The sequence below is a fragment of the Monodelphis domestica genome, chromosome 1 (assembly GCF_027887165.1).
Source record: "Monodelphis domestica isolate mMonDom1 chromosome 1, mMonDom1.pri, whole genome shotgun sequence".
Lineage (NCBI taxonomy): Eukaryota > Metazoa > Chordata > Mammalia > Didelphimorphia > Didelphidae > Monodelphis > Monodelphis domestica.
The window spans coordinates 638,574,531-638,601,551 of NC_077227.1; the positions used below are offsets into that span (position 1 = coordinate 638,574,531).

A 27,021-nucleotide genomic window follows, 5' to 3' on the forward strand; every position below is an offset into this window, starting at 1 on the left:
ACCTCAAACCTGTCAGTGAGTTAGGGAGATGTCTGCTTCAGGCTTGTGAAGACTTCCCTGTATGGAAGGTGTAGATGAGAACAATTTGTTTCTATAGCCATGAAGGCAGCTGAAGCTTAGAGATCAGACATAGAAAAAGCCAGTGTCATCCATTGCATCCTGGGCCATCACCAATTGTCTTGACTTTTATCTTACCACTGGATTTGAATGATTCTAGAACAGAGAGTAAGAATTTGTGCAACTCAGCCTCACTTTAAATCCATTCAAAAGACTTCATTCAATGATCTCATTTTGGTCTTCTTCAGATATGAAGGACAACAATCAATTTATGCTCCTATAATAATTATCTTAATTCAGGGCCTGGTCACTACCCTACACTATATGATAACCAGTCCTCCTTCCACCACATAGCAGCAAAAAATAATCTTAAAGTACAAGTCTAACCACAATACGGACTTGCTCAAAAAAATATGGTGGCCACCTGTTTTTCTAGGTTTCTTTCATATAATCACCTTTCTTCAGCCAAACTGGATTACCAGATGTTCTTTAAACTCACTCATTCCTATTCCCCATCTCTCTGCTTTTTCTCATTGTTATCTAGTAGAAACCATAGCTTCCACATTTCTGCCTCTTAGAATTCCTAGACTCCTTCAGATCTCGGATCATATATCACTTCAAAAGTGAATCCTTCCCTGGTTCATGCTCTTCTCTTTCTCAAGATACCTTGCATTGATCTATCTATGTATATGTTTATCTCCTTGTCAAATGTAAAATTATTGATGGCAGGAATTAGTTTTTTTTTCTCTATCACCTTGCACAGTGCTTTAGCCTTACCAATGTTTTTGTTGTATGAGTGAATATTGAAGTTTTCCATCAGAATTCTCTAACATGAGAAAATATCATAGCATCATATTGGAAAAAAATATCAAGTAGAAAACATAATTGTATGGACAGTCCCCTGGGGGGAGGATTTATCTTGCAAATATTCAAGATGAACAATGAACTATATCTTTATATTAATTAAAGAGAAGAGATTGGCCTCTATTACATTTACAAAACTGGAGTTTTTTTAAATGACTTCCAATTCTTTGCTGCTATAAGAAGACCATATTGTAACACCAATATTCTCCTAATGGAGTTATATCACTGTATCCCCATTTTATAGAGGAGGAAGAGATACTCTTTATATAGATGAGGAAACTGAGGCAAAAAGAGGTTAAATGACTCGTCCAAGGTTACAAAGCTGGTAAGTGTCTGAGACCAGTTTTGAACTCCGTTTTTCTCAACTCGAGGCCCAAAAGAATATCTTTTAATAAATCTTCTCTGAACTTGGATATGCATGGATCTCCTTTTCTACTCCCTGGTGTGGATTACCACATAATCATTCATTTAGAGAAGCACTTGCCATTTTTTGAAGTAATCGAAAAAAGAAAGAGTAAGTGATCATTTCAATTGTTATCCACATGCATGAAATCTCAAGGAAAGCCCTAAGGAATTTGGTATGCTCTCTGTAGACATGAAAAAGAATCACAGAGGATAAATAGGCATGAATGGTGACCGGTAGCAGTGGAAAGAATATCAACATGGATGAGATCACGTATCATCAAACTATTGAGGCATCTAAATGTGGACAAAAATCAAGAAGGACAAGGAAGCATAGAGGCACCAATGGGTTCAGGGATCCAACAAAGTAAACAGAATAAGTGGATATGGGAGATACAGTGATTACACTGCTTTTTTTAAAGTACTAAATACAAAAAAGCCCACTAATGTCATTTTACAGATGACATTTTACCAGTAAACTCAGTATATTAATCTTATTAAGTTTCCTCTAATAAATCTTTATGTGCATTGCATTAAATGTGAGTCTTTCATCACATGACCCTTCAGTCCTGAGCAGGGAGGTATATTAGAGACACACTAAAACAACTGTTTGCTTTAATGCTACATTGTCAATAAATGTTTGATTCTCAAAAAAAAAAAGTGAAAAAGGTAAACTAAATATTTTTAGAAAGTTGTCAGCCTAAGATTCAATCTAAGAAAATTATAAAATATGAAATACAATCTTAAAAATAAGAACTATAGAAAGGTAGAGTTGATGCTTGAGATATTAGTATAAAGGCTACTACAAAAATAGTTACAAATTATATTCTTTAATGCTATTGTTAAAATGAAAACCTTTACTAGGCAGAGACAAATACATAGAGGGATATACTTTCCAACAGAAGCTTCTTATTTCTTAGAAATATGTTCTAACAAGAAAATAAACAGAGCAATCAAACCCAGTAGCATTTTTTTTTTTGAGTATCACCAACCACCTTGTTGGAGGCCAGTGAGGGAGGTCTGTTGCTCAGAGGTCATATGTTCAGCAGTCGTCTTTTCACTGTGGGAGATACTGGCTCTGGGCTCTTCTCTTTGCTTTTGAACCCAGATTAAATCAAGGACATTGAACCATACTCAGACCTCCAGCTGCTGTCTTTTCATGTGCAACTTTCTATGATTCTCCAAATTTATTCATCTCAAAATATAATTAAACATCTGCTCAGTTTTTCTGTAGTTGAGCTGTTGAGTTGTGGTACTTACAAAGGTAACATCAGTAAACAATGAAAATACTTTCACCTTGGGTTTTTGAAGCACATTTTGTCTAGAGTCCAGTGCTTTACATTTATTTCCATTGTGTTTGTTTGTTTTTTTTTTTAACTAATCCGATGACTTTAGTAGGGGATGGTATTATTAATCTCATTTTGTAGATAAGAAAGGGAAGCAAAAAGAAGTGATTTTCCCAGGATCACATAGAAAAATCAGTGGTAAAATCCATGTCTCCTGATGGCTTGTCCTTTCTACCAAGGTATATATTTATTACCATATGCCAAGGAAAAAACCCTCTTAACTCTTACTGATCAGACCAAAACTATTTGATGCCTTTCTAGTTGATATTAGAAAAATCTGCCAGCCTTAAATCTGCATAGGATCATTCTTAGCTTATCCTAAATTTTTGTTGCCTTATCCATATAAACTGTGAAAGATTATGCATCTAAAGATTCAAACAAGCAAATATCTGAAACATCATAGCATATAATTTTTTAAAATTTAATAAAGGTAGGTATTTGTGGTCACAACAATTAAAACTCATGGTTCAAAATATTACTCTATTATGTAACAGGTTACATAATAAAATTCCAAGTTCTTTGTAATATCTTTACTTTTTTTCCAATGTTTTCGCCATACTATCATCTACCCTTTCCCTCCCCCCCCAAACCTTCTGCCAACTTCTAGGAGAATACTGGAGTACCATTCAAGCCTTTACACGCCACAGGAATCAAATTTAATGCCAAGAAGGTTCAGACAGTATACCCTCCTTCACAGTTAAAATACAACCCTCTGCCCAAGTGCATCTTCTACCATACTATAAATAGAAATGAAATTTACAGCAAATGGTTAATGAGATTACTCAGATGCTCAAAAAAGAGGCTTAAAAACTACAGTTGCTCAGGATGGTCACGACTAGTGGGGAAAAAGTTGTTTATACCACCCCAAATTACAGAGAAAGCCTTGAGATCTCAAGATGTCATCCTTGTATCATGTGAGTTTGCAACATAATCATAATATGAGAAAACAGAGCACAACAGAGTATTAAGTAGAGAAAATTCTCTGCCACACAAATACCCTTCTTTCAAAAAAAATAGAATGTTTTCTAAACATGACCTTACCTGTGTGTAGCAGAACATGACCCTGCTGTTCTCATATTATCACAGACATATGCACCCTATGATACCAGACCAAGAATACTAGGTTAAGAAGTGTATAAATTATGCATTTCTATTTTCACTACAGTCCCCCAAACCTCATCCCTTTCCCACCTCAAATATGTTTTTTCACCCCCAAAAGAGCCAATTATATTCATTCTTAAACCAAAATGACTTTAAAAATTTAGAAGCAATGGTTACTTAGGACTTGAACTTATACACTTAAAAAATAGAAGGGAAACTTCTCGAGATTTCTCTCTGAAAAGAAAATGTCAGAACAAATTTCATCATAGCAAATTTATTCATGTATTCATAATAATAGGTGACATTTCTGTAGTACCTTAAGGTTTTTTAAATTCCTTACATATGTTTCTGCATTTGTTCCTCACAGTTACCCTATGGAGTCATTAACACAGGTATTATACAATGTTAGCTCTTTGACAATAGGGATTATTTCATTCTTTGCATTTGTAACCCCAGTGCCTAGTGCATAGTAGACACTTAATAAATGCCAGTTGATTGTCTCTGTCTTGTCAGTAAAGAAATTGAATTTCAGAGAAGATAACTTAAATAAGTGGAGCTTCTAAGCCAGGTCTCTGGACTCCTTGAACAATTATTCTTTTATTTTTTAACTCTTGCCTTCTGTCTTGGAATCAATACTAAGTATGACAGAAGAGCAGTAAGCAATTGAAGTTAAATGACTTGCCCAGGCCTACACAGTTAGGAAGTGTCTGAAGCCAGATTGAACCCAGGACCTCCCATGTCCAGGCCTGGATCTCTATCCACTGAGATACCTAGTGACCCACATAATTATGCCTTTTTATATATCACACTTTCTTTCATTAATAAATTGGTAGAATTGGAAGGCTTTAGAAATCATTCATACCAACCCCATTATTTTACACATGAAGGTAGCTGAGGCAGCCTCATCCCTTGCAGTCAGTCCTCTCTAGAGCTGACTATTCTTCTCATTTTTCTCTACTACGATGGGCCAGCAGAAGTCTACATATTTATTCTTTGTTCTCCACTGCCATTTCCAGACCCTCCTTCTATCATCATCTATCAACTGGTTACTTCTCCTTTAAAGTTTTATTCATCTGTCTTTTATAACTTCATCCAGATCTTTGTTATAGGTCATTAAGGACCTCTAGATAACTGTCCCTTTTTTTCTCAAGAAATTTTCTACTTTAGTCATAGTCTTCCCTTTTCATTCCAAACTTATTCTTCTTCTTAGTTATTTCAGAACTCATACTGATTTATATTTGAACACCCTGGCCTCATTTTCCAAGACCTCCCAACTACCATCTACCTTAGCTATCCATGAGGATTATCATACCTTTGACATCAGTCTTTGACTGAGTCACTTTCATACTCCTTAGTGCACCTGTGCCAAACTTTCTCCTCTCTTCTGATACCCCCACAAATGTGCTCAACTCTTCTCACCAGTTTGCTTTTTCCTTCTTTAATGGAAAAATCAAGACAATCCATCATTTCTCATCACTCATCTCCCCAACTTCAACTCTTAAGCCCTTCCTACATTTTCACCCATTTTTTCTTTGCTCCAATTCAGTGGATGAAGAGACCCCTTTCCCTCCCAAAACTTGTCCCACTAATCATTTGCTTATATTGTTGTATATTTTAGGATGTAAACTCTTAAAAGATAAGGGCCAGGCAAAAATATCTTAAAACATAGGGACCAAGTCTGTCCAATTTGATCTGTTCAGAATTCAGCATAGCACTATTTATATGCAGGATTAAACAAAAAATTATTTCTTAACCAAACCTTTGGAGGGAGTATGGATCCATAGAGCCAAACTATTGAAGCATCTAAGTATAGACAAGAATTAGACAAGACAAGGACTGCACTAATGGGATCAGGGTTCATCAAAGTAACAAAACAAATGAATTTGTCAAATAGTTATAACTTTTTTGTTGTGGTTTAGTTGGGTCTAACTCTGTGACCCTGTAGAGTCTACTGTTCATGGGGTCTTCTAGGCAAAGATACTGGACTGGATTGCCATTTCCTTCTCCAGTGGATTAAAGCAAAAAGAGGTTAAATGACTTGCCTAGGGTTATACAGCTAGTCTGAGGCTATATTTGAACTCAAGTTTCCATGACTCCCAGCCCAGTGTTTTATCCACTGAGCCATCTAGCTTCTCCCAACTCTTTTTTCAGTACTATCATTTAGATGGGTGGGAAGAGGGAAATCAAACTAATGTTATTTTACAGATGACATTTTAGCCATGGTTAACATAAAACTCAGGCTGTTTAGTTTATTGTTTCCTCTAATAAATCTATATGTACATTGCATCAAAAGAGAGTTTTCAGGGGCAGCTAGGTGACTCAGTGGACACAGCAGCAGGCTTAGAGATGAGAGGTCCTGGGTTTAAATCTGGCCTCAGATATTTTCTAGCTGTGTGACCTTGGGCAAGTGACTTAACCCCAATTGCCTAATTCTTACTGTTCTTCTGCCTCGGACCCAATACTTAATATTAATTCCCAAGACAGAAGGTATCTAAAAACAAAAGAGAGATTCCCATTATCCATCATGTGATCTCCTAGTCCTGAGCAGGGTGCTATGTGACTGATAATGCAGTGACAACTGTTTGGGTTTTATTCCACATCATCTTTAAAGGCTTGGTTCTCAAAAATATCTCATGTTGCTTATCAAAAAAATGAAAAAAAAACCCTATGGATTTGTGGTTGGTTGTAGTTGTCATTGGCAATATAATCCTGTTTTTGTACCTTGTTATCCAACCATGCACCATCCAATTCATGCTCAAGAGTTTGGAGCGCTGGGCAGTGTAAATTTTTATTATCTATTGAAGTATCATTAAGTGTATGTGTTGCACATTTCTAAATATTCCCACTGGATATATTATTGTTGGTGTCTACTAAAAACACACAATTAGCTGGCCTGCCAACCCTTCATATTCAATATATTCCCTTCTCAAACAGGACCTTCTTCTCATATTCTCTTTTCTTCTTTATAGTATCACCATTCTTCCAATCATAAGATCTTGGAGTCCTTTTTGAATATTCTAGTTCTCTTCCCATCCCCCACTCTTTTCCACTTGTACATAATTATTTCTGCCCTTTTTATTGTTCCCATAGCCATTTCCCCATTGCCTCTTTCATAGAACATTGCAGTAGTTCCCTAATTTATCTCCATGCCTTCAGTTTCATTCTACATCCAGATCCATTACTCAATCCCAAGGCACCTTCTAAAGCACAGCTCTGATCTGACTTTGTCACTTTCTTCTTTAAAAGTCTTTGATGGCAATGACACATTTAAAATCCAGTGGAGCTGCTCATTGGCTGTAGGATGGGATTAGGAGGAGGGGAGGGAAAGAACATGAATCATGTAACCATGGAAAAATATTCTAAATCAATTAATTAAATAAAATTTTTAAGATAAAACATCCTTTAAATTTAAAAATATTTAAAAATTTTTAAAAAAGTCTTTCATGGAACCATGCCATCAATCAAATAAAGGATATATTTAATAGATCCTCAATAAATATTGATTGAGGAAAGGATTCAACCTGATCTGTTTGGCTTTAGAGAGCAGACCTAGAAGCAATGAGTAGAAGCCACTGAGAGTCACAGTTCTATTCTGGAGGAGGACAGCTTTCCTAAGAATTAGAGATGCCTAAAAATGAAATGGGTTGATGATTTATTGATGCTGTTGAGGCAGCATGGACTGGGAGAAAGAGTTCTAGACTTGGAATCAGGAACAAAGTGCCATAGATCATTCATTTATTGATGCAGTGCCTCAGTTTCCTCATCTATAAAATGGAGATGATAATACACTAACTACATCACAGGATTAATGTGGGGAAATATTGTCTAGATCTTAAAGTGCTATATAAATATAAATTATTATTATCTTGTTATTTTAAGTCAGTCAGTGAGTAAATATTTATTAAATACCTCCTATGTGCCAAGGATTGTGCTAAGCACTGGAGATACAAATATTGAAAAAAAAAAAAGATAGACCCTGCCCTTAAGGAGCTTACAGTCTAATAGGGAAAGGCAACACACAAAAGAAAGCTGAAATGTCTTAAAGGTACTCAGCATAATGGATGTCCATTCCAAAAGATCATAGCTGTATTGGAAAGAGATTGCTAGTGTGGGAGCCCTCCCTAAATTTGGGTTTTGGGAAGAGTCCTTTCTCCTGTCCTCCAGTCTTCCAATGAGAAAAATCTGATCAATCTAATAAAAATGAAATGGGATTAATTTAAAATTTTCAACTGTAATTTAATAATGAACATGAAGTCTTGCACTGGTTTCAAGAAACTAATATTAGAAGTACAAGATAGAGGAGACATGGTTAAACAATTAATTGATGCTGGTGAGGCAGCATGGTCTAAGAGAAAGAGTTCTAGACTTGAAATCAAGAACTCTATGCCACAGGTCATTCATGCCACTCTTCTGTCTTAGGCAGAAGATACAGGTATTTTTTTTTTAATTGACTGGTAGACAAGTTACTGGAAAAGATATTATGGTTCTGGTGAAATAGAAGCTCACAATGAATAAATAATGTGATATGACAGCCAAAAAAGAGTTAGTAAGGTCTTGGGCTGAAATAAGAGAGAGAAAACTTCCTGGAATCTTAAGAAGCTGATAGTTTAGTTGTACTCTGTCCTGGTCAGACTATATTACACTTCCAGTTACAACAAGTTAGGGATGACACTCTTAAAAAGCGAATGTCTTGGGGAGAGCACCCCTCATGCTGAAGGGCCTTTAGTCCATGTCATATATACATCTATTGAAGCAACTGAGAGTGTCTAGCCTAGAGAAGAAAAGACCTAGGGGAAGCATTATCTGTCTTCAAGTACTCGAAAGGCAGTGAAGTGGAAGAAGTGTTAGATTTATTATGTTTGACCCCAGAAGGCTGGCCTAGAAAAGATGAGCAGAAATGGTAAAGCAGCAAATTTAGACTTGAGATTAGGGAAAAGTTCCTACCAATTAGATCTAGTCAAAATAGGAATAGATTACCTCAAGGGTTAGTTCTCCCCTTCTTGGAGGGCTTAAGCAAATTCTGGATGACCACTTGGCAGCTATATCTTAAAAGAATTGTTCTGGAATATAGGCATACCTCAGAGATATTATGCATTTGAATCTAGACCCCCACAACAAAGCAAATAATGAAATAAAGTCACATGACTTTTTGAATTTTCCAGTGCATATAGAAGTTATGTAGTCTAAGTGTACAATAACATCATGTTTTTTAAAAAATGTACATATCTTAATTTAAAAATACTTTATTGGGAGCAGCTGGGTAGCTCAGTGAATTGAGAACCAAACCTAGAGTCGGGAGGTCCTAGCTTCAAATCTGACCTCAGACACTTCCAGCTGTATGACCCTGGCCAAGTCACTTGACTAGCCCTTGCTGCTCTTCTGCCTTGGAAGCAATACACAGTATTGTTTTTAAGATGGAAGGTGAGGGTTTAAAAAAGAAATAAAAATGCCTTATTGCCCAAAATGTTAACTATCATCTGAGACTTCAACAAGTTGTAATCTTTTTGCTAGTGGAAGACTCAATGTTGATAACTTCTGACTAGTCAGGTGTTCCTGCAGGTGGGGTTGGCTGTGGCAATATCTTAAAATTTCTTAAAACAATCAATGAAGTTTGCTGCATCAATTGACTCTTCTTTTCACTTGAACTCTTGGAGGCCATGATAGGGTTATTTATTGGCTTTAATTGGGAAACAACTGGTCAGCAGAAGGCATACAACATTTATTAAGTTCTTTGTCTTACATGAGTGTGGTTCATGGCTCCCCAAAACACCATCAAAGGTCACTAATCACAGATATTATAATACTGAAAAAGTTTAAAATGTTGCAAGAATTACCATGATATGAAACAGAGAGCAATGTGAGCATATGCTGTTGGAAAATTTCTCAGTGCAGGGTTGCCCCAAACCTTCAATCTGTAAACAATGAAATATCTGTGGAGTACAATAAAGCAAAGTGCCATAAAATGAGGTATGCCTACATAGATTGGACCAATTCCTTCTTTTTAAACTTTTTTGTGTCATGGACCTCCAGACTGGTAAATCTGGAGGCACCTATGATAGACACCCTTTTCAGAATAGTATTTTTAAATAATTGAAGGAAATGATATCAGTTAGAGCTTAGTGAAAATAAATATGTAATTTTTCCCTTCAACATTTCTTTCATTGTCCCCTATGAATTTTCAGTCAAGAACCCCTGAAGTAGGTCATTATTCACGCTCCTTCCAACCTTGAAATTCTGTATTTCCTCTTTAAGTATATATTGGAATAAATGACCACTAAGGTAATGTTCCAATCTGAGAATTTATGATTTACAAATTAATATGGTGCCACCAAAAAATGTTTAATGTCAAAAAGAGACATATTGGGTTTGCCCCCAGAGAAAACAAGTTGTCAAACATTAGGCAGGCTTACTGATTTGAAAAATATAAATGCACAAAATTATCAATGACTTCATGGACTTCATATCTATACTTCCAGTGATACAAATTGTAACCCATCTTTGCCCATGCATCCCACTGTTGGAGAACCCTGAGATAATTTATAAAAAGAAACATTAAACACACCTTGTTGAGGATCATCCAAATGACTTTTTCCAGATCCCTGTGAATATTACCATAAGTAAACTGAAAAATATCCTCCCACAACTTCCTTCTGCACAACTCTGGCACTCTTGCTAGCTCCTCTTCTAGCTTGTTAAGTGAGATACAGAGATCTGCAAAGGTTAAGTGTGTCTTAGAGTACAAATATTAAATACAGAGTAATTAGGATAAGGTCTTTGGAATAAAAATATCAAGTCTTGTAGTTTGTTTCTCATTACCCATTGAATTATTGCTAGTCCTCACAAATCCTTCATGTTCCCTTTTTATTTTATTTTTTTTTAAATCCTTACCTTCTGTCTGTATATTGGCTTCAAGGCAGAAGAGAGGTAAGGGCTAGGCAATGGGGGTCAAGTGACTTGCTCAGGGTCACACCACTAGGAAGTGCCTGAGGCCAGATTTGAACCTAGGACCTCTAGGTCTGGCTCTCAACCCACTGAGCCACCCAGCTGCCCCCTCATGTTCCCTTTTTAAAGTTTCTTTATCTGCAAAAAGCAAAAGAGATAATTCATGCCCCTTTCCTACTTCACTAGGAATATTTAAGAAATAATTAGACATTTATCTTTTTTAATATTCTCTTCCTCTGTCCCATCACCCCCAAGGAAGAGAGATAATATGATATAGATAGTGTATGTATATATATATATATTATCACATAATATATATTTCCCTGTTTGTCATGTTGTAAAACAAAAGATATATTGCTTATATTAGAGAAAAATTTGTGAAGGAAACCAAATGAAGAATGCTATGTTTCAATCTGTGTTTGGACTCCATCCGCTCCTTCTATTAGAGGTGGAAATCCTTTTTCATCATGAGTTCTTTGGAGTTGTTGGACATATATTTTTTTTAAAAAACACTTTGTAAAGAATTGTATAAAAAGTCAATTTTTGTTATTTTACAAGTTTATTGCAGCACTTTTGAGAGAAAAAATGAGATTAGGGAAAACAATCTGCACAGATAGAAAAGTTTTGTGTGTGTGTTTTTTTTAATTAGCAGGGGCAAGGGGAAACATAAGTGACATTCAAGATCTTCTTTGGAATTCTTATCTTCCTTCAAAGCTTATCTCAGGTGTCACCACCTCCTGCTAAATCTTTTCTGACCCTTTCCCTCAATTGTTAGTTCTTTGGCTCCTCAAATTACGTTCTATTTACTTGTTGGTTTATTTTTGTATCACCCAGTCCAATTTAGGTTCTTTGAGGCCAGACACTGTTACAATTTGTCTTTGTTTCATCAGTGCTAGCACAGCGCCTCATACATAGTAGGTAGGATTTTCACAAGCTTTAATCAGTTAACTGGCTATTGACTAATATTTTGCTCAGAATATATAGTAGGAACTCAAGAGGTATTTATAGCGCTTTTAGAAGAGTCTGTAGGTAAATTATGGAACATAAATGAAAAAAAAAACAAAGCCATTGTTGGGGCTCGGGGTACGGAGTAGGGATGGAGAGGAAAAGAAACATTGGTAAATGAATGACCACCTATTTCCTATTGAATTACAAGACGAGGCAGGTTGTGAAATCTTCATGTGAATGTGAGGATGTGAATAAGCAGAGAGAGAGAGGACATGTTAAAACACACACACACACACACACACACACACAGAGAACATTACCTTCTTCTTGGTGCCATATTCCCAACAGTTGGAGGTTAAGGGATACAAAATGAATTGGTACAATATATAGTAATCGTTTTTCCCCTTGCCTCCAAACCAAGTTCCAAGTCTTCCATTTGTCCTTTGCTTTTAATTTCCATTGCCACCACACTTATTACCTCTTGTTTGGATTTGTTATGACTTCCTAATTTATCTCCCTGCTTTTGGTTTCTCCTCCCCTTTAATCCATTATTCAGTTTAAATTAATTCCCAAAGAACTTTCAACCACCTGTGCAGACTCAGGAGTAGCAATCAGCCTACTGGAAAAGAAACCATGTCTAGCTCCTAATACACATCTTCTGCCTCCTAGGCTTGTCTATAAGTCTTGTATCTCCAAAGATAAGAAGAAATGAGTGACCAGGAACCAAAGCCACAATAAAGACAAATTAATTTACTAGAGACAATCTTGAAGCTGCTTTTTTTCCTTTTAAAATCACCATCAGGGCTACTATTAAAAATGTAGTATTAAATATTATATCAATCAACAAATCTTGTTTTTCTCAAAGTTGTTTCAAGTTATTCAGTAACAATATTCGCAAGTATAGTTAGTTTACAGCAAAAAAAAATTCATTAAATAATACAAATAGATTTTTTCCTTTTGTAATTTGGAATCAGCGTTATTTTTATTTCCAGATTCCCCTATATACTACCCAGGAAAATCTACAGTCTCTTCCTTATTAACTAGCTTGTTTCTATAATCAGAATCATTGCCAATTATATCTATGTAAATCCCACTACTCAGTCAATATGAAAGGGGCCTTTTGTTTCAGAAGCTTGTGCAGGAAGGGCTTTCCCTACAAGCTTTTCCTTTGAGGGCTGTCCAACTCTCTGTAAGGATTACCAGGTTATCTTCATGTTCTCAGTCATATTAGCCCAAAGTAAAGTAAAACCCTTTAAAAATCATTTAAAAATCATTTTAATTATTTGGTTATATAAGGGATAAACCATACTTTATTTCAAGTATTTTTAAGAACTTTAATCTTTAAGTATAACTTTCTAGTTTTTCAGTTTTAAAATTTTATATAGCCAATTTAGGTAGTAATAGAACATTTAACTATTCATCATTGATTGGATAAAAATTATATTAATTTAATAATAATAGAACACATTTATGTAATGCTGTGATTTGTAAAATTTTCCAATTTGATGATGGTGGCATAGTTTATAGAATTAAAATTTTTTAAAAATAAACTCCTACCTTCTGTCTTAGACACATTAAGTATGGGTTCCAAGTCAGAACAGTAGTAAAGGCTAGGGAACTGGGGCTAAGTGATTTTCTCAGGTTCACACAGCTAGAAAGTGTCAGAGGACAAATTTGAACCCAGAACCTCCCGTCTCCAGCACTGGCATTCTATCTACTGATTCACCTAGTTGCCTCATAGTTCATAGAATGTTAAAGTTTAACTTATGCAAATTAAAATTATATAAAAATTAACTTATTAAACAAAACATCATAAATTGAAAAACTCCAAATCATACTAAAAATATTGTCATTTACCTATAATTCTGTTGTTAAGGAACTTTGTTGGAAAACAGGGTGTCACAAATGTCTTCATGTACTTCTAAACCTCAATAGTCTCATCTTAATAAATAAATAAAATGTTTTATAAATTTTAATAAATAAATAAACTTTTATCTTTTTTTTTTAAACCCTTACCTTCCGTCTTGGAGTCAATACTGTGTATTGGCTCCAAGGCAGAAGAGTGGTAAGGGCTAGGCAATGGGGGTCAAGTGACTTGCCCAGGGTCACACAGCTAGGAAGTGGAAACTTTTATCTTAATACAGGTTTTTAGTAGGTTTATTTTTAAGCTTTAAACTGCCCTGAAATTTTAGAACAAGGTTTAGAAATGGCAGATTCTAGGTTCAGACACTTCCTAGCTAGCTGTGTGACCCTGGGCAAATCACTTGCCCCTGATTGCCTAACACTTCCTGCTCTTCTACCTCAGAACCAATACTTAGGGTCAATTCTAAGGCAGAAAGTAAGGGTTTAAAAAAAAAAAAGAAAATTTTCCTGAGAACTTCCTCAACTTAAATCTATAAAATTTCAGACATAATTGAATTTGCCTAGAGCCTAAAGAAGATGCCATCTTTATTTAAAAATGAATTTTTTAGATGGTTGAAGAACAAAAAAAAAAAACCATAAAACAAATCTGTATAGCTTGCTTTCTTCTGTGATACTCTCTCAGCCAGCCTAACACTTTTCCTTTTTTCTTCTAGGTACCAGAGATTTGAAAAGGCCTTTCTCCTTGCTGTTGATATTGGTGCCCGGGACCTGTTTATGGTGAGTCATTGCTAGATATGATTTGTGTCTTCAACTCGCAGGCCAAGTTGGTTGTCAGCTTTTGTGGCCATTAAAAAGGATTAGTGTCATTTGCAGCCTTAGACACACGGTGGGAAAGGCATTATTCTTCTTGGCTTGTACTTTTGCCATCATGAAACTGGTCAATAGCCATCTAGTTATCTTTTGACTTGTTGACATTTTTCTTACTATGGCCGGAGGGTTGTTTAATGTTTTTTAGGAATTAATGTAGAGTCCTTGAACCCTTCTCCTCCCGTGCCTCCGTGCGGGTAGGTGACACCTTTCTGTCTAATATGCTTAAATGTTTCTAAATCCATTCAGCGGTAGAAGCCAAAACACAAGGGCAGACCATGTCCTGTGGATCTTGAATGTTCTTTGGTTATTTCTTAGGTTTCAGGGGAAAGTGACAAATTATGACAGGATCCAGAAGTACTTTTTAAAGTCACAAAGCTGCAAGGTAGACCCAAGAGACTTTGGATTTCATGCACTTGCCGGTCCTCCCATTTAATTAGCTACAGAAGTAAAATTAACCAGCTCTTTAAAGGTTCTGTGTTCAGGCTCCGCATGGGGCTCTTGTTTTATAAGACCTTGCACTACAATGTCACAGTGAGGTCAGAGGGACAAAGACAACTGTGCTTTCCTAATTTCACAGCATGTTGCTGCTCTGATTGTTTTCAAAGAGACAATAAGAAAAAGCTTATTTTTAAAAAAGAAAAAAAACATATGGTAAACCCCTTTGTTCTGTCTTTTGCATAATGAAGACATTCTATGGCTTTAATTAAGCTTTGACATTAAATGTTAATAACAGATTATCTCATTGTCACTTGCCTCCAGTTCAATCTTATTCTCAAACAATAGGTTATTTTGTCAAGGTTTTTTAGTTATGAAAAATACCTTTATGATGATATAAAAAGTTTTATGTTCTGGTATTTGTTTTAACGTTTTAAACATCTGCTCCTGCTATGTCCAGTTAAATGCACGTAAACTAATCAAATAGTGTACCTAAAAACTTGAATTAAAAAAGATCCAAATTTTCATCCATTTAATAGTACAGTTTTGGACTTCTTTGTTTTTTTCTTATTTCAAAGGGAAAAAAATAATTTTTTCATCTTTTCCATTTTTTAATAAACTTATCAGTACTCCATAACAAGAAAAATAGAATTAGGCATACTTAGTAAGATGTTTGCTGTCTAATGGTTAAAGATTATTCGGCCTCACATTTAGTATGATTCCTCCCCCCCCCAACCCTCCAGATGTTCAGTCCTTTAATTACTGGTGTTTGCTCTGAGTACTGGATAGTAGCATATATCAAAGCTGATTACCAAACTTGTCTCAGACCATATCTATTTTACCTCAAAGTTTTGTCTGAGCCTACTTTTTCCCCATTGGTGTGTTCAGTTGATATCATTAAGATCCAATAGGGATAACATTACTAATGAGAAATCATTTGAATTATAATATTCTTTTTGAGTGAAGTTTCAAATGCTATTTCAAGTCTCTTTTCCCTGATATGTTTCCATCCAAGTATAATAACAAGTAAGATTTTTAAATTAATTGTGACACTAACAATAAGATTGTGTTCACTTTGAAATCGGTTTTGTTGAAATAGCTTTTGTATATGCTGAAAGTATAAGAAAATAAAAGCAACTCCGACAGTCCAAGGCAGGAGGAAAGACTTTCTCTTGGGGCTTTGTTCCCCTCATAGACAAAACAAGTCTTCTCAAAGGCTGATTGGACTCTTCTCTGCAGGGGACTTCTCCCTTTAAAACATATAGGTCACTTTAAATAGGTAATTAAATCGCTTCGGTTTCTTTTTTTGTTTTTAAAAAGCAAACAAGATTTTTACCCTCATGTAGCACAAAGTCCCCCCATAGTTCCATTCATTGCATGGAATTTTGACTATTGAGTTCAGGGACTGCCTTACAGAAGTTGACCAAAAGCACACTCCATCTATCAACAAAAGTTATGTCTAAGCCCATAGAGAGTTTAAATAGAAAGCATTTAACGTATTGTATACACCAAGATTTTGTCATTTCTTATTGAGGCTAAATTGGGACTATTATTTCACTTAAAGGTGACATGTTGTAAGAAGTCAGTAAAGTGTCTCTTCTAAATCTAAGCATATACTATATACATTGGATTAGCCATCCAACCAAGTAGCCTATCTGCCATGTCTGATGTGAATTACCAATTCCCTGATCCACATATGTCTCCCTGAAGAGCTTGAATATGCCACCTTTAAGATTGCAAAGGGATAAATTAAAATGGTAGAATATTCTCTTCAAAAGGGCAGAGTTGAAATAAAGTCCTTTGGTACCTAGAAGCAGCCCTCTATCCATTAGCACCCATTGATGTAATAAAGTATGGGGAAGGTAAATTTCTTGAAGGATGGAGAAGAAACTTAAACATAATAGCAATTAGCCCTAGATGGTTATTTTAGGGCACTAGATTGCTGGACATAGGATGATTATTAACTTGGGGGTAGAAGTGGATATGAGGATAAGAAAGAGAATACTATTATGACTATTATGAATAATAATTGGAACATCTAGACTTCAAATACCTCAGTATATCTTCCTCTATTAGTAATAGTGAGTAGACCTTGAAAGACATAAAATAATATATTAAAGATTTCCAAGTTTTGTGTGGGAAAGGGGCATGACTTACGAGTAATATTTCTTCATCAAAACATATTAATGCCACACCCCATAACAGTAGAGAGAAGTAGAGACAGAGAAAGAGAAAGACAGAGAGATGGAGAATAAAATAAAATATTTACATATACATAGCAGGTTGTGGGTTAATAATTTGGAGAGTATTGTGGTGAGATCATTGAGAGAGAGCTAGAGAGAATAGAAAAGAAGGGAAGGGTGAGAATGAGAGAGGTCAAGTGAAACAGTCAGCTCTTTTGATTGATATTAATCCCAGAAAATTGGAATTTTCCCAGACCATAAGATAGTGCTAGGAAAAAAAAAGACAGATTAAATCAAGTTATTACTGTTTGCTCCCAGTGGAAATCTATACTTCCCATTTCTGTAAGCACTGTCTTTTAGCAATGAAGTTGTGAGGTTGTGTTTTGGTTTTATATAAGTAAAATCTCATAAGAATGGCCAATAAGAAAGTATGTTTTGCATGATCATACATATATAATCTAGATCAAACTGCTTATCTATTATCTTATGGAGGAGAAAGGAAAGGGAAGGAAAGAAACAATTTGGATTTTATAATTTCAGAAAACATGTTGAAAATTATTATTACATATAATTAGAAAACAATATATATGTGTGTGTATATATATATAAAAGAAATGTAAATATAAAAAGAATCTTCCACAAATTCCTTTTGGTGCCAGAAAAAAAAGACAGCTTAAGTCCCCCATTCAACAAGAGGACTTTTCTGTTCCTCTGTCTCCTACTAGTATCTTGCCCTCTCAAATTACCTACCCCAGCTCTGTATATATCTTCTTTATACATAATTCTATCTACATATTATCTTCCCAATTAGAATATAAACTCTTTGTGGGCAAGGACTATTCTCATCTCCTTTGTTTCCTCATTTGCTTAGCACAATACCCTAGTACATAGTGAACACTAAATAAATGCTTGGGTTTTTTTATTTTTCCCATAAGTAGAAACAATATTCATTGTTTTCTAACATTTTGTGGTCCATGTTTGCTCTCTCCCTCACACCTTCCCTTTCTCTTTCCCTAAGAAAGTGAATAATATTATTAGTTTATGTTTTCATATATATGTATATATGCTATGATACAATATGTATTTCTATGTTCATCATGTTATAAAAGAAGACACAAATTGCTTATATAAGAAAAAAAACTCAGGAAAGAAATAAAATGAAGAATGGTATGCCTCAATCTGCATTCAGATATTTTCAATTCCATCTGTGGTGATGGATGGCTTTTTTCATCATGAGCTGTCTTGGATCCTTGTATTGCTGATAATAGTTAAGTCATTCACAGTCGATCATCATAAGCTTCTCAACTTACTGACTGACAAATGAAGAATTATGCACAAGAAGTGGTATAAAAGATATCATAAAAATGTATGACCATAAAAAATGATGGACCACTCACATAAGGAGAGGGAAAAGTCACTCTGTGAACCACCTCCATGCTTCACTAGTAGCCATCCAATGTCAAGAAAATGCTAGGAAAGCATTAAAGGATTTGAGTGATGCCCCTATGGTAAATTTATGGAAAGCCATAGAAAGATTGTCACACACAAGAAGTGGGTGGGGAAACTTGTAGAGATCTATATCATTCTGGAAGGCCTGCCCATACTGATAATAACACAAATTCACTGGAATTTTGGAATTATTTCATTCATTGAATTAATATAATTGTTCTTTAGTGAGTATACTTATATATTATTTTTGTCGATTGACAATTAATTTTAAAACTTCCATCTGTCTTTTATAGTCATTCTATTAAAAGGGAATATACAATCTTATGTCTGTTTTGAACTGTAATTTAAAATATTTCTTCAAAAAAGTTTCTTTCCTTCATATTAATAACTGTAAAAGTTTCTTAATTTAGTTTTCTCATTCAAAAATAAGTTTCCCTTTGTTATCTTGACACCCAATTTTGTTCTTGCCACTTTAGATTCTCAACACCATTTCTTTTTCTTCTTTATTTCTCTGAAATGTGCTTCTCAAATTTAGCATTATTACTAGTATGATATTTTCAAGGTTCTTTCACTCTGTTACCCACTGGTTTATTTTTGTTTGAGAAGTATTAATTCTTTAGAATGTTTTTTTTTTTCATTTGGAGGCTTAACTGTTTTACCAAGCTTTCATTGAAGTTCATGTCTCTGCAAATTATTCAAAAGCTAAATGCCTCCCAGATTTCCATGTCTTGTCTCCAAATAGCACAGACTGACTCCTTTTTAAAATTTGAAATATACTGTTTTGACAAAATGGAAACTGGGCAACAACCATCCAAACAAAACTGATTATTAAATATGTAAAAAAGAGCTTAGTGTTAGTGAATGGAATATACTTTTTAATTTTGACATTATGGTATTAATGTTGGACACTGACACTGAAATTTGTGTAAAGGAGATGTTTAGGAGTTTTCCTACTACCGCTCCAAAAGATATGAAGGAGTTTCTTAATCGTTTTTAGAAGCTCATAGGTGCATTGGCCATCAGTTGCAAGCAACTGACACTATAATAGGAACTTCAAATGAGAGAATTTATCATACCCCTTGAACCTATATTTTAATTTCTATTTTTATTTTTTCTACATTAACCAATGTTTTTATTTTTACTTATTTTTATACACATGACAAAATATAATATGTGACATAATAATATGATACATAGGATTTGTTATAAATATGCAATAAAGTGTAAAAATCTACTCATCTGAGAGAAATAAATGTTCACATTAGTTATGCCACCAAATCTCTGTGTTATTCTTTTTCCCCCTCCCTCCTACCTCTCTCCACTCTTCAGGAAGGCAAGTAATATGATATAGATTATACATATATTATTATATAGTACAATGCCATCCAATCAAGTTACCAAAAAATTATTTTATTGAACTAGGAAAAAATAGCAAAATCAATTTGGAAAAACAAACAGTCAAGAATATCAAAGGAAAATGAAGAAAATGTTAAAAGAAGTTTAGAAGTTCCAAATTTCAAACTATATCATAAAGCAGTAATTACAGTAACTACCTAGTACTGTCTAAGAAAAGTAGATCAGTGGAACAGATTAGACCCAACAAAGCGTCATAAAAGATTATAGTAACCTTGTGTTTGACAAAGGTAAAGTTTCAAGTTTTTGGGATAAGAATTCACTATTTGATAAAAACTGATGGAAAAACAGAAAGCAGTTTGGCAGAAACTAGATATAGACCAATGTCTTACACCATTTATGACCTAGGTGTAAAGGGAGATGTTATAAACAAATTAAAAGAACTGGAAATATATTGCCTGTAAGATTTCTGGATGGGAGAAGAATTTGTGAATAAACAAAAACTAGAAAGCATTGTGAAATATAAAATGGATAATTTTCAATACATTAAACTGAAAAATTTTTGTACAAATAAAACTAATATAGCCAATATTAGTAGGAAAGCAGTAAGTTGAGCAAAAAATTTTATAGGCACTTTCATGGATGAAAACCTCATTTCTAAAATGTATAGAGAACTTTGTAAAATACATGGGAGTATGAGCCATTCCCCAAATGATAAATGGTCAAAAGATATGAACAGTTTTTGGATGAATAAATAAAAACTATATATAACTATATAAAATGCCCTAAGTGATTATTGATAAGAGAAATGCAAATCAAAGCAACTCTGAGATATCATCTCATACCTATCACATTGACTAAAATGTTCAAAGGGCAAAATGATAAATGTTGGAAATTATGTGGAAAAATAGGGACACTAGTACATTGTTGGTGGAACTGTGAACAGATCAACCATTTGGAGAGTAATATAGAATTCTACTCAAAGAGTTATAAAACTGTGTATATTTTTTGAATGAGCAATACCACTATTAGGTTTTTCCCCCTAAGGTGATCAAGGAAAAAAGGAAAAGAAACTATATGTTCAAAATATTTATAGCATCTACTTCTATAGTGGCAAAGAACTGGAAACTGAAAAAATGATCATCAACTAGGGAATGGCTAAATAAGTTGTAGTATATAATTGTAATGGCACCATTGTTGCAATAAGAAATCATGAAAAAGATGATCACAAAAATATCTGGAAAGATTTCCTTGAAGTGATGCACAGTGAACTAGGAGAATGTCGTACACGGTAGCAACAATAATGTATGATGATCAATTGTAAATGACCTAACTATTTTCAATAAGGCAAAGATCCAGGACAACTCAAGTGAATCATGTCAAAAAAGGATATCTACCACCATAGAAGGAGTAGATGGAGACTGAATTCAGATTGAAATATATTATTCTTCAATTTATTTCCTCCATGAACTTTTCTCTAGTGTAAGCAATATGTGTCTTGTTTCACAATATTACAGAGTCTATATTTTCAAAAAGCAGAAGCAGCCTCACAGTTTGAGTTTGGTTGGCAATCAGGGCTCACAATATTTTTGGAATAAGAGCCCTGCAGGAAGAAGGGAATTTCTACTTGCTGTCTCCAAAAGCCATGATGTTTTGCAATGAATTCACTTCCCCAGAAGGTGGCATCTTGTGTATCAGTTGTAGAGTCAGAGCCAGAGGTGGAAGAGGATCCAAGACTGAGAATTTTCTTCATTAGAAAAAGGAGATTTCTCTCTTCTTCCTCATCAGTCATTATTCCTTGAAGTGAAGCTACCTAACAAGTGGAAGACATTGAATTAAGTGATGAAGAAGATTTAACTGCCATTAAGGGGGAGAAAGACAGTCACTCAAGAGAGAGAGAAGTTTCTAAGATCAGGACCTCTGACAAAAGAGACAGGAGTCATCTGTGGACCCATAAGGAAACTAGCCCTATAACAATTTAGCACTGAGTCATAGAAATGGACTGCATAGGTCGATGTACAGGTCCTGCAGTTCTGGAGATATAAGTCACCTTGGTAATCCTTCCTAGCCTAGCTACCTTACTACCATGGTGCTCCATCTTTGTGTCAATACTTGTCATTGTCCTTCCCATTGAAGAATTTGTATTGGTATGCAGCCTGGGTTTAAGTGGAAGGGTTATAGCTGATGATGTCTACTCAAAATCAATGGAAACTAATTGTTAATGGAAAGCTTATATACAACATTTATAGAAATATAGAGATGACCACCACCCTCTGGAGACCAAACCCAAAAGTATGAGTGCTACTTGACAGCATAGTCTAGAGGCGAGACTACTGTTATAGTGTGTCATATTATTATGTTGTGTATGTTGTCCTTTTAGCTCTGTATTCTTTATTCTTGATCACTTCATACAAATACATTTTTCTATATTTCTCCAAATTCTTCATATTCATCTTTATATTGTAATTATTTTCACATCATTCCCAAATTTCTAGGCACAAATTTTATTTCCAGCTTTTTATTAACTCAAATTATTTTAAATGTTTTAAGGATTTTCTTGGTATTCACAATATAAAATGAGCATTTTAGTCATTTTTCATGAACAGTTTTTTAAGAATGGCTTAAGCATTCTTAGCACCATTAGTGAGGAATTAGCACACCTATATTCCCATGATAAGAATTCAGCAACCTTTCTCATCTTTTATTAACCTTACTAGCTTATTTAGTGCTTCAAGATTGCCTCAAAATTCTTCCAATGTACATTTCTCTGACTATTAATGATTTTAATATTGTTTCAGGTGCTTAATAATAATTTGTATTTTTCTTTTGATGAGAGGACTATTGGGAAATAACTAAGATTTATATAATTATGTCAGTTACCCATGTGTTTGAGAGCTCAGATATATCAGAATACTTAACAAAAAGACTTATCTAATCCATATATTTTCCTTTAATTATAGCAGCATTGATTTTACTTGTGCAAAGGTTTTCAATTTTACATAATCAAGTATATCCATTTGTCTTTTATGATCTCTTCTTTTGCATGTCTAGTTATTTTTCTTCATTTATATATAATTGAATGCTATTGCTTTACATTTGCTTTTAATTTTTAAAAAGATATTTTATTGTCTTTACACCAATAAATTTCTTTTTAAAAAATCCTTACCTTGGTTCTTAGAATTGATATGAAATATTAGTTCCGAGGCAGAAGAGAGATAAGCACTAGGCAGTGCAGTTTAAGTGACTTGCCCAGGGTCACAAATCTAGGAAGTATTGAGACCAGATTTGAACTTGGGACCCTCCTGTCTCCAGTTCTGGCTCTTCATCCACCTAGCTGTCATGATCACTATATGATTTCCTTCACCTTCCCTATATTAAACCTATATTAAATGAGAAAAATAATGAAGACTATCCTATAGCATGACCACCTCTGACAATGCAGTTAATATCCTGTGATAATAGCCTTCCTCCCCATAATGGAGGTATTATGTTTTATTTATCTGCTTTTGGGATTTTATTATTTGTTGATTTTGCTACTCATTTGCTATATCCTATTTTTTCATTAATTCCAAACCAATAGGAGCTCAACTTCTTTCAGGTTCTTTGCTACCTTAGAATATTCCTGTGAATATTTTATCCCTGATTTCTTTGGAGTATATGTAAATTATGAAATTTCTGGATCAAAGGAACAGGTTGGGCACTTTCGTTGAATGTCTGGAAACTGATGTCCAGAATAGCTGAATTACTCAGAGTTTACCAATAATACATTATTATCTCTGATTTACCAGGGTCTCTTAATTATCAACTCACATTCATTAAGCAACTGTCATATGCCAGGTGCTGTGCTCTATGCTGGGGATACAAAGAAAAGTAAAGACAGTCTTTGCTTTCAAGGAGCTCATATTCTAATGGGGAGCCAACATTCAAACAAGTATGTACAAACAAGATAGCCAGGGTAAACAGGAAACAATTACCAAAAGGAAAATACCAAAACTAAGGGTAATGAGGAAAGGAATCCTGTAGAAGGTGAGACTTTAAGACACCAAGGCAACCATTCAGTGGATCTGAGGACATTCCAAGGATGGGAGGCAACCAAGGAAAATGTACAGATGGAATGTTGTGTTTGAGAAAGAGTGTGGGGATAGAGTGGGAGATGGAGTGTTTTGTTTGAAGAGGAGCAAGGAGACCATTATCAATGGAATATGTGAGGATTGGGGGTAAAAAACTGGAAGTGGTAGTGGGCCAAATTATAAATGGCTTTGAACTCCAGAGAATTTTATATGTGATCTGGTTACAGAAGGTTACAGAAAGCCATTTGGAGTTTACTGAGTAGGGGGTGACATGGTCAGAATTGTGCTTTAGGAAGCACCCTGACAGCTAAGTAGATGAAGAGAGACTTATAGAAGGAAGATGAATCAGAATTTTATTGCCATAGTCCAACATAAGGTGATGGGTGGAGAGGAGGGATATGTGAGAGATGTTAGGAAAATATGAAGGAAAGGACTTGAAAACTGGTTGGATATGGGAGGTAAGAGAGAATGAGAAGTTGAGGTTGATACCCAAGTTGCAAACCTAGGTGACTAGAAGGATTATGATGCCCTCAACAGAAATAGGAAAATTGGGGAAAAAAGAGAATTTGAGGGAAAAGATAATGAGTTGTTTTGGATATGTTAAATTCAAAATATCTATGGGACAAGATGTTTAATAAGCAGTTGAAGATACAGAACTGGAGGTCAGCAGAGAGGTTTGGACTAGATGAATAGCTAGATTTGACAATCATCAGCATAGAGATGATCAATGAATCACTGGATAATGTGAGACACCCATGTTTAGTGGGTGCAACCTTGATGAAGATCCAGCAAAGGAAACCAAGGAGAAGAGGTCAAATAGGTAGGAGAAGATCCAGAAGAGAATGGTATCTTGAAAACCACTTGAGAAAGGTTTCCTTAGGAATAAGATAGTATCAAAGACAAAGAGGTGCTTGACACTATTGAAAGTTTTATGCCATCTTTGCCAATATGCATGATATGAATCCAGATGTAACCTGATCAGAGCAAAAAAATAATGGAATTATCACCTCCTTATTCCTTGATGATGTTTCTCTTAACACAGACCAAGATCGCATTAACTATTTTTTGTTGCAATAACTATTGGAATGCTGTTGACTTATATTGAACTTCTGGTCCACTTAAGCCTCCATATCTTTTCAGATAAATTGTTATCTAATCATCTCATACTTGTAAAGTCAGTATTTTAAACCAAATATAAGTTTATCCCTAATAAATTTTATCACATTAAAATCTGTATCAAGATCATTTTGTATCTTAAATCCTAAGCAGTATTAGTCATTACTTCCATATCTGTGTCCTTGGCAAGTTTTATAAGCATATCATCTACACTTTTATAGGTTTCCCTCCTTCTACTTCCATGTTTGAATAACCATTATCTTTGGTGCCCCAATTTCAAATATATTAAGTTCCTAGGAACTCTTTTTTAAACATCCAAGCCCAGAAGTTGGCTGTCTTTGTCCTCTCTTAGACATGATGTGATTCCCAAAGATGATTATATTGTTCACTCTTTATATGTAAGAACTAGATCATCACCTAACCCTTCTGGGTTATTCACATTCTTATCCCTTTCTTAAATTTCTTTCATGTGCTTTATTTTCAATTCAAAGACGCTAACCAGTTCTTTTTGTAAAGTAATTTTTTTAGAAATAAGAAATTCCATTAAAAAATTTATCTTTTCCTTTTTAAGATTATGCTCTACTTTGAAGAATAGGTTATCCTTGGATCCAAGCTATTTTCCTTTGCATTTCAATATAAGGTATTCCAATTTTTCCTGTTCTTTCTCAATGATGGTGAGTAATTCTGACTGATGTTTATTCTTATCTGTTCTTTCTCTTTCTAGATACTTGCCAATGCTTTATCTTTCACTTTGTAGCTCTTTATCTTGGCAATAATATTTCTAGGTGCAATAAACCTCTAATTCCGTTCTGGTGACATATGAAGAATTCTAATAATCTCTATTTTGCTCACTGGTTTCAAGTACTGAGTAATTTCCCTCTATAAACTCCTGAAATTTCAAATTTACACTTTTTATTTTATCATATTCCTAAAAGAACACTGACTATTAGATTATCAGTTAGAAACATGTCTTTCAATTTTGATTTTTTTCCATTTTGGAGCTCTCATATGTTATCCCAAATTTGCTTTATTTTTAATTTGCTTTAATATTTCTTGTTGTGTTGTGGAATTTTTAGTACCTTCTCTGTTTTTTTTAATGGTGTTCATTGCTTTGTTAGTTTATTTAGTTTATCTCCTAAACCAATGATTCCCCTGCCCTACATATAAAAGCTGTAATGTTATTCCGTAAGTCTTTAATTCTTTTATTAAGTTTTTCAACCACTATTATGATTTTTTTTGGACACCCAGTTTCATCTTTAAGATTGTAATTACTAGTATTGCAGAATAATTTTCTTTTCCTGATATTTCTTATAGCATTTTTATTCTATTATAATGAGTATAATGAATTAGGAGTTTTTCTTTAATTGTTCAATTATTTAGTCTATCTGCTGGTTTTTCAATGGCAAGCTTCTTGTTAAGATTCTCTTCTTAGTTATGATTCTTTTTCTTTCTTTAATAAAATTCTATCTCTTTTGAAGTGATGAAGAGGGAGCTAGACTTTGATATACTTTTTCATTCTGCCATCTTGCCAAAATGTGCCAGAGTATTTAGTTTAGTTGGTTAGATAATTCTAGGTTTAAGGTCAATGCTTCTTAATTTTTTATATTTTACATTCCAGTTTCCTTAGCTATATATCTTTTGTCTTCCTTCAGAATCCTACTATTTTTCATTAGTGTTCTTTAGTAAATAACTTCTATTTTTTGGTTTTAATTTTTTCCAGTACATTTTAAATATTTTATATGCTTATTATTATAACATTAGAATTTATAGTGTATCTCAGAATGTTGAATCTTAGATTCTTCCTAGTTCTACTGCATTTTGTGAATTCTTTTTTGTTTGTATTCTTTCCCTTTTTGCTAATGTATATACATTTTTCATGATTTCCTAGAATACTATATCATTCATTTATTTTTCTATTTTTTCTTATGTAGTTGTTTCACTGGATTTTGCATATTTTCCAGTTCTTTAAATATTTCAATAAATTTCTGAGATTTTATCTCCACTAATGTCTTTACTGTAATT

At 34.3% G+C, this 27,021-nt stretch overlaps 1 protein-coding gene across 2 annotated transcripts in view; it reads left to right on the plus strand.

Annotated features, from left to right (window-relative positions):
* The window catches only part of WDPCP (WD repeat containing planar cell polarity effector), a 380,194-nt gene that overhangs the window by 233,981 nt on the left and 119,192 nt on the right, over window positions 1–27,021 (plus strand). For both annotated transcript variants that reach the window (XM_007476757.3, XM_016428064.2), the window contains one exon: window positions 14,237–14,300. In XM_007476757.3, the coding sequence (XP_007476819.1) occupies window positions 14,237–14,300 (64 nt within the window). The remainder of the gene's footprint in view (window positions 1–14,236; window positions 14,301–27,021) is intronic.